This window comes from Panthera pardus, unplaced genomic scaffold (genome assembly GCF_024362965.1).
Source record: "Panthera pardus isolate Hobbes unplaced genomic scaffold, ASM2436296v1 HiC_scaffold_16, whole genome shotgun sequence".
NCBI classification, from domain to species: Eukaryota; Metazoa; Chordata; class Mammalia; order Carnivora; family Felidae; genus Panthera; species Panthera pardus.
The window spans coordinates 11386336-11398439 of record NW_026526721.1 but is presented as its reverse complement, the minus strand read 5'-3'; the positions used below and the strand labels follow the sequence as shown (position 1 = coordinate 11398439).

Here is a 12104-nt window from a genome sequence, read left to right as displayed (position 1 = left end):
AAACATATTTTGCCTTGCTTTCAAACCTTTGCTTTCCTGGTGGAGGTTAAAGGGGAATGGGTAAGTCTGTGTAACTGTCAGGAAGTCTACATCTCATTAAGTGTTTTCTTCTTTTAAGTCGCTTTGATTCTGTGTAAGTACACATACCTTTGGGTGTTATCGTGGAAGTAGAAACATGTTTTGAGTTTGTACAGTAGGTTGTGCTTAAAAAAGAAAACAGAGAAAAAAGAGGTATAAAAGTATGTGTACCAGATTTCTCTGTGCTAGATTCCATTTAAGGACTAACTTGAAGGCTGTGTGTTTGGCAATTATAAGGTCAAGTCTCTGTCTCAGAGTACAGACAAAAATTAAGTTCCAGGTAGTTTAAGCTTAGAAGATAAAATTCTTAATTTTTTTAAAGGAGAATATTGGAATAATTTCCCGGCAAAGAAGTACCTTTTTGAGCTAAAACCAGAAGCCATGAATGATAAAAATGGACAGATTTGACAATGTAAAATAATTTATACTCGTATATTGCAAAATACATCCATAATAAAGACTCCAAAAAGTTAATATGAAAGAAACCCACAAATTATAAAAGTTGTCCAAGGATATGAGGAGATAGTAAAAAGAAGAAAAGCAAATGATTCTAAAAATATATAAAAAGAGGCTTTATCTCATTGGCAATCAGGAAATGCAGGTTAAAAAAAAAAAACACAGCATTTTTCATTTCTCAACTGAGCAAGTTTAAAAGTTTGGTAATATCCCGCTTTGTCAAAAGTGTAGGAAAGTCGTTGTAATATACACTGTCAGCACGATTGTATGAATTGGCTAAGCTATTTGAGAAGCAATTCGACAATGCCTATTCAAATTTCAAATTCTTATTCCCCTTGACCCAGAAATTCTGTTATTCTCCCTCTGTTAGACTGTTTTTTGGCATTTGCACAAATATATGTGCATGTGGATCTTCACTGCAGCATTGTTGGTAAAAGCAAAAAAGGAACATCCCAGTATAGCAAGGGAGTAGTTTGAATGAATTATGATATAGCTAAACAGTATGATCAAGATGTTTTTAAAAAATCGTATAGATCTACATATACAGATAAGCTCACCAGTAAAAAAAAAAAGCAGAAACAATATGCACAGTGTAATTGCATTTTGGTTAAATAAAATATTGTGTGTGTGTGTGTGTGTGTGTACATGTGAATGTTTTTGTGTATGTAGTTCAAGTCCTGAAATACAGACATGAAACCATTAACATTGGTTACTGCTGGGCAGTAAAGAGGGGTTTTCATGTTTAATTTTTTGTACTTTTGTATTATTTTCATATTTACAAATGTATCAACATTTGTAATTTTTAAATGAAACACTGAAATTAATCCAACTTTGACAAGTATAACAGAGAATGTCCACCCAGTCCTGGAATGGTATTTGCTTTATCTATGTCAGACATCCCAAATATACAATGAAATGTGGAATGTGTACTGCTAGGCATAATTTACTGGCTTGCTGAAGGGACAGCAGCAGTGTCTTCATTTTATAGCACACAATGTAACATGACACCCCAAATGACATTCAACTAGATTATCTTCCTGAGGTTATTAACAAGTCAGTGCAAAAACTACAGAAATTGACATGGGATAGAAATAGATTTTTTATTCCCTACAGTTTGAGGTCAAGAAACATGGTCATGAAAATATGTAGTAGAACATTACTATCAATCTCTTAGTTGAATAATCAGGAGTTCACTTATTTTTGTGGGCGCAGTAATCATAAGATTCTCAGATTTCTCAAACTTCCTTAAAAAATAGCTGACTATACTGGTTAGATTATAAAAACCTAACATATCCTTTTTTTAGCATAGGCAGTCTTGGAGGGAGCTCTAAAAAGTGTTTTGTTCTTGAAAAAACTTGGTGTCCAGTTTTCCCCCCAAAAAAATTTTTCATGGTTAACAAAAATTAAAGTGCTGTCTTATATATCATCCTATAATAAATATTGTTCATAATATAAAGAAATACAAGAGGATGTCTGCCATTGATGTTTCAAATCTTTTTAGAAAGGTAGGAAGAAACACATGAAAAAGCCAATGCCTGATGAAGTTCTCAGGGAATTCTTACTAACTCTGCTAGGAACTTAAGAGGAAAGGAATCAGAATGAACCGATATGCTCAGGGAAGAACTTCTTAATGGAAGATTCTTAAATGAGTTTGACCTTGATAGCTAGGGCTTAGATACTGTGAACATTGATATGGCCTATCTCTGATCTGAAGGTCCCAGTATTTGGAGGATGACTAAATCACATTTGACATCCATAATGCATTGGAATAGCATACGAAATTAGAAGACCTTTCTTTGCTCGCTGCCATTTTGTTGAAGTTTGTCTTAAGAGCACAGGCTGATCATCTAACTCAGCAGGTCCAGGAGTGTAGGACTGAGTACATCAGAACGGCTCAGGAGTTTTAAAAAAATAACCCATTCCAGGGCTCACCCCCAGAGACTCTGGAAACTTTATTCCAAATACAGGATTCAAAATCTTCTCCAAGTGGTTCGTTCTGTTAGGCAGTCACTAACAGGAACCACTGATCTAACCTAATGCCTTTTTCCTGTCAAGACTAATCCTAAATCATTTCTGGAAAATACCATCTTAGAAATAGCTTTAAAAAAAAAAAAAAAGACACTCTTCAGTGGTTGTCAGCCCTCAACCAGTTCAGTTCATTCTGAAGATTGTTTATCTTCTTACACTCATTGTTTTTCTTTTTTTTTCTCTTGATGGAGATTTTTTTTTTTTTTTTTTAATATAGTCAATACCTTTCCTTTCCTGCCTTCCTTCGATTTCTGAGGGTGGCTTGTTTAGTAACAATTGGTCATAGTATCCTTACTTTTTTGAGGAACCAGTACATTACGATTCCAGCAGTGGTCCACATGTGGCCCACTTCCTGTTTTGTAATAAAGTTTTATTTGAACACAGACTTATTCATTTGTGTATTGCCTACAGCTGCTTTTGTGCTGCAAGGGCAAGGTTGAATAGTTACAACAGAGGAAGAATTTCCTGGATTAGAGCTTTAGAAAGCTATTTTAATATTCTAACCCAAAAGTTTGGGGGGAAACGTTCTGTTTCCAGGCTGGCAAATGCATGAAACACGTGCTACCCCCCATACTCCTTACCACATCCCAGACAGCCACACTGGCTGGTCTGAGTCTGTACACAGTTTAAATCTCTTTGCCGTCCTTGTTCTGTGTCATTGTGAGGGGAGAGGGAATTTCTATTTCCCTTCTTTGTGACAAGGTAAGAGGTTTTAGAAATATTTGGGCTACCAAATGAATTTAGCAGACATGAAGCATAGAAGCCTTGAGAGAAGAGATGTAATGGTATCGGGCTTCAGCCATGTGTCCTTGACCCTAACAGCTGCTATGAGCATTTGACTGTTGCATCCAAGCCCTACAGCATACAGTGTATGTTAACATTTTGTATGCTAGATCTGTGACATTCCAGATGGGTGTGAACTATCTGGGGTTTGCGTTTCCCACTTTGATAAGTTTCTACTAGATTGACTCCAAATGCTTTGAGGTGTTGCAGTGGGGCTGGTTAAGTGAAATTGTATTAAGACTGACCCTGTTAAGATTTCAGAACCCCCTGACTTTTAGGCACCAATAAATGAATTTACTTTATATATGTTAAAGTCCACATTATAGCCAGCCATGTCACAAAGTTTGTGTGCCTAACTGTTCTCGTTCTATTCTAGTCTTATGTACTGTCTTTCCACAACTGGATTGGCATTTGGGCTAAAGTTTCCCAAATCCAGGAGGAACTATTTCTCCCTTTCCTATGAAACCTTGTGCTTTTTCTAAGTGGTTAATGTAATGTTAAGAGTGAATTTTTATTATATCCTCTGAATCTGAAAATTAAGTCATTCATTAAAATTAATGGATTCGTATTAGAACAAATCAGGCTAATTGAGACTATCGTTTGGTCAAAGTTGACCAGTGAATTTCCTTGGTTAAAAGGGAACAGCTGATTTCACTATTACCCTGAATGATGGAGAAACTCTTGTTTGACCAGATAAGAGGCTGATGTGGCATCTTCCTCCCTTCTTAAGTATATGAAACTCCTTTCAGCAGTGAAGCGTACTTTCTGTAGTGTGCTTTCTGTTCTTATCAGGAGAAGGGGGCTGGGTGCGATCAGCTAACTAGGGTACAAGCTAGACCTGCCCACAGGGCAGGACATTTCGTTGGGGCTTCGGATCCAGTTCTAGATGTCAACACCAAAAGTCTTGTTAACCAGGTAAGACCCTGTGTCTCGAAGGAATGACAGTAAATTATAGGACATAATCGAGCAAAGCAGCTGACGTTTGAGGAGGTCCTACCTGGACAGACCAGTCGAAGTTTCCGACAGGCCATGGTCAAGGATTGAACTCCAGCCCCTAGAGAATTACTGCTGGCAAGAAAGCAAACCCTACAGGTCCCAGGCAGGTTCCTAGAGCAGAGAACGCCCCATACCGAGAACTGGAGAGTGTTACCTAAAGTGAGGGTAAGGACCAGGACAAAAGCCCAAATGAGAGAACTCCAGTACAGAGTCAGAGGTGGACAACAGGAAAGATGGCTTTTAAAAGTCTATCATTAAACACTTCTCATATGCCAGGCAGGGTTTTAACTATTTAACAATCCTCATAGTCACCCTAGTAAGACGGGTACTATTATTATCCCCCTTTCAGACAAACAAGCTGAGGCACTAGGAGATGAAGGTTGCCCAGTCCCAGTTAATAAATCGTAGAACTAGTATTTAAATGGGGGCAGTCTAATTGCAGTGCCCTACTCCTGATCATGATGACACCTTGCTGTCTTGAGGCTAAGTGACTGTGTCAGGCTCAGGTTAGTGTGTTAGGCTCACCTTTGGTCCTAGAATGAGTGGAGGGGGATGGGAGCTTGACTGTTGAACTTGCTGAGGAGTTGGGGAACCCCTGGCACCATCTGGCCTAGAAACGGCTGTTTCCAGTGCAAAGCTGTGGCAATATTGAAATGTGTCATAATCACTAATAAATATAAATGAAGAAAGAAAGGCATTTCTAGTCATTTGAGTTTAGCATAAAATCCAAGTGGAAGAAAATGTCATCTTAAATCCTCATCTAGGGAAAGAGTGGGGCTGCCCAGAAAAAGGAACGTAAGGACAAAACAGTGTGGGGGAGTTGAATGAAAAGTGACCAATGTGTTCACATCTGATGTCAGTGTTAGCAAGAATATCAGAACTATAAAGCAAAAAATAAAACCTCTGAAGCAGTGTGGCTGTTTATCTCGGGGAACTCCTTTTTGGAGAATTCGCAGTTTTAAAAATTGCTTTTGCCCCTGACATTAAGGGGTCCCTGAGGTGGAGCAGAGTACAAGGATCATCCACCTACTGAATATTTTGTAAATCAGATGTATAGTTAAGTAGTAAGCCCGATCTACTTTTTCCACCCCACCCCAAGCAGTTTTAAAATTCAAGTATGCTAACGAACATTACGCTTACTCTGCACTGAATACAGATAGTAGATGTTTGGTTCCATAATTTGGGACTTGATTTATTTTTATTTTTTATTTTTATTTTTTTTTTTTACTGTATATTTGAATGAACTAGAAAACTGGTATTTTTGCCCATATTTGCAAAGTCATCGTTAACTCATTTCTGTGATCTCTAAAGAACAACATTAATGTCTGATGCAGCGTTCAGTGTTTTACCTCCTCAGGCAGTAATATTAAGAAATAAAAATAAGAGGAGGTCTCTGATAGGCCTTTATTTGATATAGTAATGAAATTAGTTTTCTAATAGTGAATGTAATTTTCCTCCAAAGTCATTCTCATGTGGCTCATAAAATTGTGGGGGTAACTCATAAAGATTGGTAGAACCATTCTGGTGGTTTTGAATGATCTTTTTAAATCTGAATTAAAATGCAAACATTAAAAGCACTTGATGGAATAAATAGCCTCTGCGAGAGTTTTAAACAGCAGCTTTCTGTATTCTCATGTGCACTTTTAGGACGTTAAAGTTAAATTTATATAAAGAAAACTATGGGACCTTATTAATAAAATTCACTGTTGCTGTGAGTAACCACTTTCCGGATTTTCTCATCATGTGTCTACGGAGCTTTTAAATGGCTTAAGGTCAGCTTTGGTTCCCAAGGAAACTAAGACTGTGTTTGTATCGTTCTTATCTGTGTGCTGAATAAACACTGCTTAGTTATTAGAGAAATTTAAAGGTTTTTTTTAAATTTATTATTATTTTTTTAATTTGAGAGAGTGGGAGGAGGGGGGTGGAGAGAGAGAGAGAGAGAGAGAGAGAGAGAGAGAGAATGAATCCCAAGCAGGCTCCATACTCAGCACGGAGCCTGACTTGGGACCCGAACCCATGACCCTGGGGTCATGACCTGAGCCAAAATCAAGAGTCAGACACTCAACCGACTGAGCCACCCAGGCGCCCCATTTGAGATTTTTAGAATACTGATTACTGTTGATTACATCCTTTGCTTTCCATTTTAAATAATAAACCCTAGTTAAATTATTTTTTAATAACTGCATGACTTCCTGAGTGATGAATGCTATCAGATCACTTTCCAATTCCAGGGAACTTTAAAAATTTAAACTATGAGCCTGAGGACTTTAGTCACTTTATCTTAACTACCATTGCTAGAAAAAGAAACAAAAAAGGTTTAAAAAAGCACAAAGAATGAGAACTTCAATTACAACACGTACTGTTTTTTTAGAGTTAATGTTTAGAGACCATTTTTCCAGACACTGAGACTAGCATAGGGTGAAGAAATGTCTGTGCAGCGTGCGACAGGGTCAGAGGCTTGGGGCTTTGTCCTGGTGGAGAGCGTGGTGTCTTTCCGGGGGTTGATTTAGCTCCATTTGTGTTAAACTTTGTGACTTTCCTGCAGGTGGATGAAAGCCAAACTGGAGAACCGGGCTGGCTTGGCGGAGAATTAAAAGGAAAGACAGGATGGTTCCCTGCAAACTATGCAGAGAAAATCCCAGAAAACGAGGTTCCTGCTCCAGTCAAACCTGGGCCCGACACGACCTCTACCCCTGCACCCAAACTGGCCGTGCGTGAGACCCCCGCTCCTGTGGCTGTGACCGCTCCAGAGCCCTCCACGACCCCCAACAACTGGGCTGATTTCAGTTCCACGTATGTATAGACACACTGTTCCTGAGGAGTTTTGAACTCCTCACTTAGTAATCTTTTTAAAGTATTCTTAGAGCTTTGGGCTGTACCTCTGTGTAAAGGAGCAGGCTGATTTTCGTTACCTCTCTCCCTGACCACTCTACTGGCAAATTGTGGATTATGCTGTCTGAACTCAATTTAATTATTTCATTGCTCAGCAGTGGTATGCCCTGGGACAAAATAAAGCCTGTTATCTCGTTGCGTTCAGTAATTTGTATCTTTCATTCTTGTAGAAGAAATGGAGAAATACCATTTCCTAATAATCTGTTTGACATCCAGGGCAGTCAGCAAATAGAGTCATTTCCTGCATGTAAACAGCACTTTTTTGCTGGTCAGAAACAGAAATTGAATTCAGTCATGTGGTTCTGAATAAGATAGAAAGCTGTTTCCTTTAAAGCTTTCCTCTGTCATCAGTCTTGTGCACACGTACCTGTGAGCAAAGATATGTGTGCTCTTGGCCATTGTGAGTGCCACGCCCTTGGGCATCAGGAAATAGCATTAAAAACTGTAAGCAGAGGTTTGAAATGATAAAGGAAGCTGCTGTCCACACTTCTAGCTACAGGACCATGATCTACACATACAGTTGTCTAAAAATATTTTATGCAAGCATCCAAGTAAGAGTGATAAGTAATTTCACTCTTGTAATTTCTTTTTCAAGCCTAATCATCTTTCAGAAAAAACAAATGGAAGGTAAGGAGTCAAGTCCTGCTAGAGACAGATCAGATGGCTCACACAGAGCAGAGAAAGGAACATGGTGACCAACAGCAGAGGAAGTGGAAGGAAGGATGTAAGACAAAGCAAGTTTTTCCTGCTCCGATTTTCATGTAAAAGGTTGAAGGTGCTAAGAAAGGTCCTCCCTGTCTAGTTTCTGCTTAGAAGTAGCCTTCCTTTAGCATGGTTCCAAGTTGAAACTCTCCATTCCTCTCTTGATCTCGTTAAAAAGTTCGGACTTTTTGGGGCACCTGGGTGGCTCAGTTGGTTAAGTGGTCGACTTCAGCTCAGGTCACCGAGCCCCGCGTCGGGCTCTGGGCTGATGGCTCAGATCCTGGAGCCTGCTTCCGATTCTGTGTCTCCCTCTCTCTCTGCCCCTCCCCCGTTCATGCTCTGTCTCTCTCTGTCTCAAAAATAAATAAAACGTTGAAAAAAATTAAAAAAAAAAAAAGTTCGGACTTTTTAAAACTGAAGCTTAGGCTAATGTAGAAGATAAATACCGTGTTTTCCAGGATTTTGTTCTGCTGTGATCGGTCATTGTGACAGTCTTCCTCGATAAACGTGTGCTGTGCGGTTCTCCGGCTGTCATGAGGGGGCATCTTATTTTCTAAACCCAGAATCAGGATGTGCAGTCCAACAAAGGAATTATTTTGATTTTCAAACGTGTTTATGTCTTACAAAGATGTAAAAAGTAAATTACATGTGGATCTGCAGTCACACAGATGCACATAGTTAACATTAAAAAATTCACAAAATCAAAACTGCCCCTGAGACCCAGCACAACTGGTCACTGTCAGGATTCCACCTGCAGTTACCCTGGTGGCTCGACATAGGCCTGGTGCTTGCAGCGGGATGGACAGGACAGACAAACGGAGTTAAGCACCAGCTGCCAGACTGGCATGTGTTCGCATGTGGTGTGTAACTTCTTTTTTGCTGATTGCACTGTTGTTGCCACAAATGACCGTGATCGTTGTGTGAGGATGCTTCTCTGGTGCTTTAGAGTTGCAAAGAGACGCTATCCCGTATTTCATGTGACCCTCACCACTAACCAAAGTGGCAGAATGTTGTTCCCATTTTATCAATGAGAAGTGAAGATTCAGAGAAACTATCATAATTTGCCTGAGGTTCATCGCTAGTGAAGCTCAGATTCAAACCCAAGTCTAAGGCTCTTTCCTCCCCATCATGTTCTTGAACCTTTTTTTTTTTTTTAAGAATATTTATTTATTCAATTGTTTGTTTATTTTAGAGAGAGTGCATGAGTGAGCGAGGTACAGAGAGTGAGACTGAAAGAATCCCACAAGGTGCAGAGAGAGAGAGAGAGACAGAGAGAGAGAGTGTGCAGAGCCCAGATTGGGGCTCGAGCTCACCCAAAGCAGGACTCAAACTCACGAACTGTGAGATCATAACCCGAGTGGAAGTCAGATGCTTAACTGACTAAGCCACCCAGGCACCCCTATTTATTTTTTATGTGTTTGCTTGTTTTTGAGAGAGGGCGAGAATGTAGGGGAGCAGGTGAGGGGCAGAGAGAGAGGGGGGCAGAGGATCTGAAGCAGCCTGTGTGCCGACGGCCGAGACAGCCCGATGCCAGGCTCGAACTCACACACTCTGAGATCGTCACCTGAGCCAAAGTCTGACACTTAGCCGACTCGGCCACCCAGGTGCCCCAGATGTTTCTGAACTTTAGAAAGCCCCATAAATGTACTGGGTCTGCGTCTGCATCTGCTGCAGGTGAAAAGCTGGCACCTCAGGAAGTACTTCTCACGGAGGCCTACTTTTCCTTCCAGGTGGCCCACCAGCACGAATGAGAAGCCAGAAACCGACAACTGGGATGCGTGGGCAGCCCAGCCCTCACTCACCGTCCCAAGTGCAGGCCAGCTACGGCAGAGGTCAGCCTTCACTCCAGCCACGGCCACGGGCTCGTCTCCATCCCCTGTCTTAGGCCAGGTGAGAGCAGTCAGTGGGTGTGCGTGTGTATACATGCTGTGTACAGCGGCAGCACATTTGGCAAGTGCTTATTGGCCGGGTTGTTTGTACGCACGTGGGGCAGTTGGCAGTGCGGGGTTCGGTTCACGTTTTCCCGACAGCATCGAGGGGCCTGAAAAGAGTTCAGAGGAGGGTGATCTCCCGCACAGGTTGACCAGGGAAGCTTCGCTGGGGAAGTGGCATTTGAGTGGCATCTTACAATGGGTCGATTTTAGTAGGAAGTGGAGCAGGCCGGCCTAGCAGCCAGCAGATTCTGTGAGGAGACGCTTTAAAGTAGGAGAGGAGAGTGTTTGGGGAAAAGCACGGGCCAGTCAATTTGGGGAGACCACTGAGTATCAGAAAACACATTGACTGATTATAAGTCAATGGGAAGCTCTTAAATGCTCGGCTAAGAAAGTGTTTCTGAAAGGATAAAGTAGTTCTGAATATTGCTACCCAATACAATAAAGCAGTATTTTACTTACTACGATAAAGCTAAAGCAATGAAATGTCTATAAATAAACCAAACAGAGCAAATGCCCATCTGGCAGGCAGTCAGGGGTCAGGCACAGTATCTGATGTGAGAACAGCAGGTTTGTGGGGAGGTTCGAGCCGAGGGCGTCGAGCTGTCAGCAGCCAAGGACGGAGACACGCCCCCGTTGGAGCCAAAGGAAAGGAACGCGGTCCAGATCGAGAAAAGGATTTGGCCTCAAAGACAAGCAAGGAGGGCACAGAGAGAGGTTTTTAGTTGGCGGGAGGAGTTGGGTTTTAGGCGTGTTAAGTTGAAGATGAAAGTGGGGCACCAGGTGGTCCCGCCTGACAGGCAGTTGGAACATAGGTCGGCTCCGAGGAAATGCGCGAGATCTTCAAAAAGGAGAGAACAGAGCAAGTAAATGGAAAATACGCGGAGCGTGTGTGTTCTCCGATCTGGGAGAGGAGCAGGAGCCCGCGGCTGGACACACTCCTTCCCTGTGCTTCTGTCCCGGCTCTGCTATTTGCAGAAAGGGGGGTGGTGAGGATCAGGGCAGAGAGCGTTCCGCGAGAGGAGTGTACTTGTGGCCTGGGAAGGAGGAGGGTAAACCAGTGGCACAGGGCTGGGGGAGTGGAGGGGGAGCAAGTAGGAGCTCTGTGGCAGGGGGGGAGGGCACCGAGGAGAGAGGGAAGCACTAGAGACGAGCGCCAGGAACGAAATGGTGTGGGATGGAAATGACATTCAAGCTGCAGAAAGAAGACGGGATCCTTCTTCTGGGAGAGGAAGGGGGAGAAGAGGCCAGAGAGAGAGAAAGGAGAGAAAGGAGGTCAGGTGGCAGCATCCTTGGGAGGGGACCCTGAGGGCTGGCAGAGTGCACACAGTTGGAAGTGAGCGAAGAGCAAAGGTTTGCTTGGCTGGATGGAACCTGAATCTGTAACTGGTCGTCTCTGCACTTTGTCTCCACTTTCCGCAACGATGCTTACGTCACAGTTTGGGACCAGAAATAGCGATAGTTATAGAAGCTGCTACTATTGGAGTTATTACTGTCACAGCAACACGAGGGATGCATTTATTAAACTCTCTTAAGCCAAAGTGTCTCTGTTTTATAATGTGGAAACTGAGGCCTAGGGAGATTAAACAGTTGTCCCATGTCACAAAATTGGTAAGTGACATGCTTGGGGTTCCAGCCGGACCGAGTCCATGCTGTGTTCGGCCCCAGGCTGGTTATTAGGAAATTTCCACGTGGGAAAGTTGACAAGGCAGGGACAGGGAAGGCGTTTCAGGAGGAGAGTCTATGAAATTCCAGGGAGGGCCCATCCGGCCAAAATGGCTGACCCTGGGGTCTCTTCTTGGCCCAGAAATGAGTGGAGGCTGGAGGGATTCAGCAGCAAAGAGAGCCGCGGGCTGCCAGGCCGTTAGGGTTGGGGGCGGGGGGGTTCCTGCGAGCCCCAGAGAGGAGAATGGGAGGTGGAGAACATATGGGCTTTGAACGAGTGCACAGTGGAGATGGAAAGGGGTAGGGATGTCATCAGTTTAAGATCATGAGGACCCAGGAAGACGAGGATATAGAAGTCGTAAACATGGACACCCGGGCTGTTCGACCTGGCATAAATACTCTGTACGTAATCCCAATGCAGTGTTGAGAGGAAAGTGTCCTCTAGAGGCAAGTACAGGTTGGTTCTGAATGAACTGTCTTTGGGCGTTGTCCTTATTTCTGTCCATTTTCATCGATGATTGAATGTTGACGTCTTTTTGTGTGTGTGTGTGTGTGTTATCTTACGATATCGTG

The 12104-nt window shown here is 42.5% G+C and overlaps 1 protein-coding gene across 6 annotated transcripts in view; it reads left to right on the top strand.

The window, feature by feature from the left end:
• The window catches only part of ITSN1 (intersectin 1), a 219024-nt gene that overhangs the window by 141044 nt on the left and 65876 nt on the right, over window positions 1-12104 (top strand). For 4 of the 6 annotated variants that reach the window (XM_019420250.2, XM_019420248.2, XM_019420253.2 and 1 more), the window contains exons 20-22: window positions 46-60; window positions 6887-7134; window positions 9666-9825. In XM_019420250.2, the coding sequence (XP_019275795.1) occupies window positions 46-60; window positions 6887-7134; window positions 9666-9825 (423 nt within the window). The remainder of the gene's footprint in view (window positions 1-45; window positions 61-6886; window positions 7135-9665; window positions 9826-12104) is intronic. The other 2 variants (XM_019420251.2, XM_019420249.2) reach the window with 1 other exon arrangement.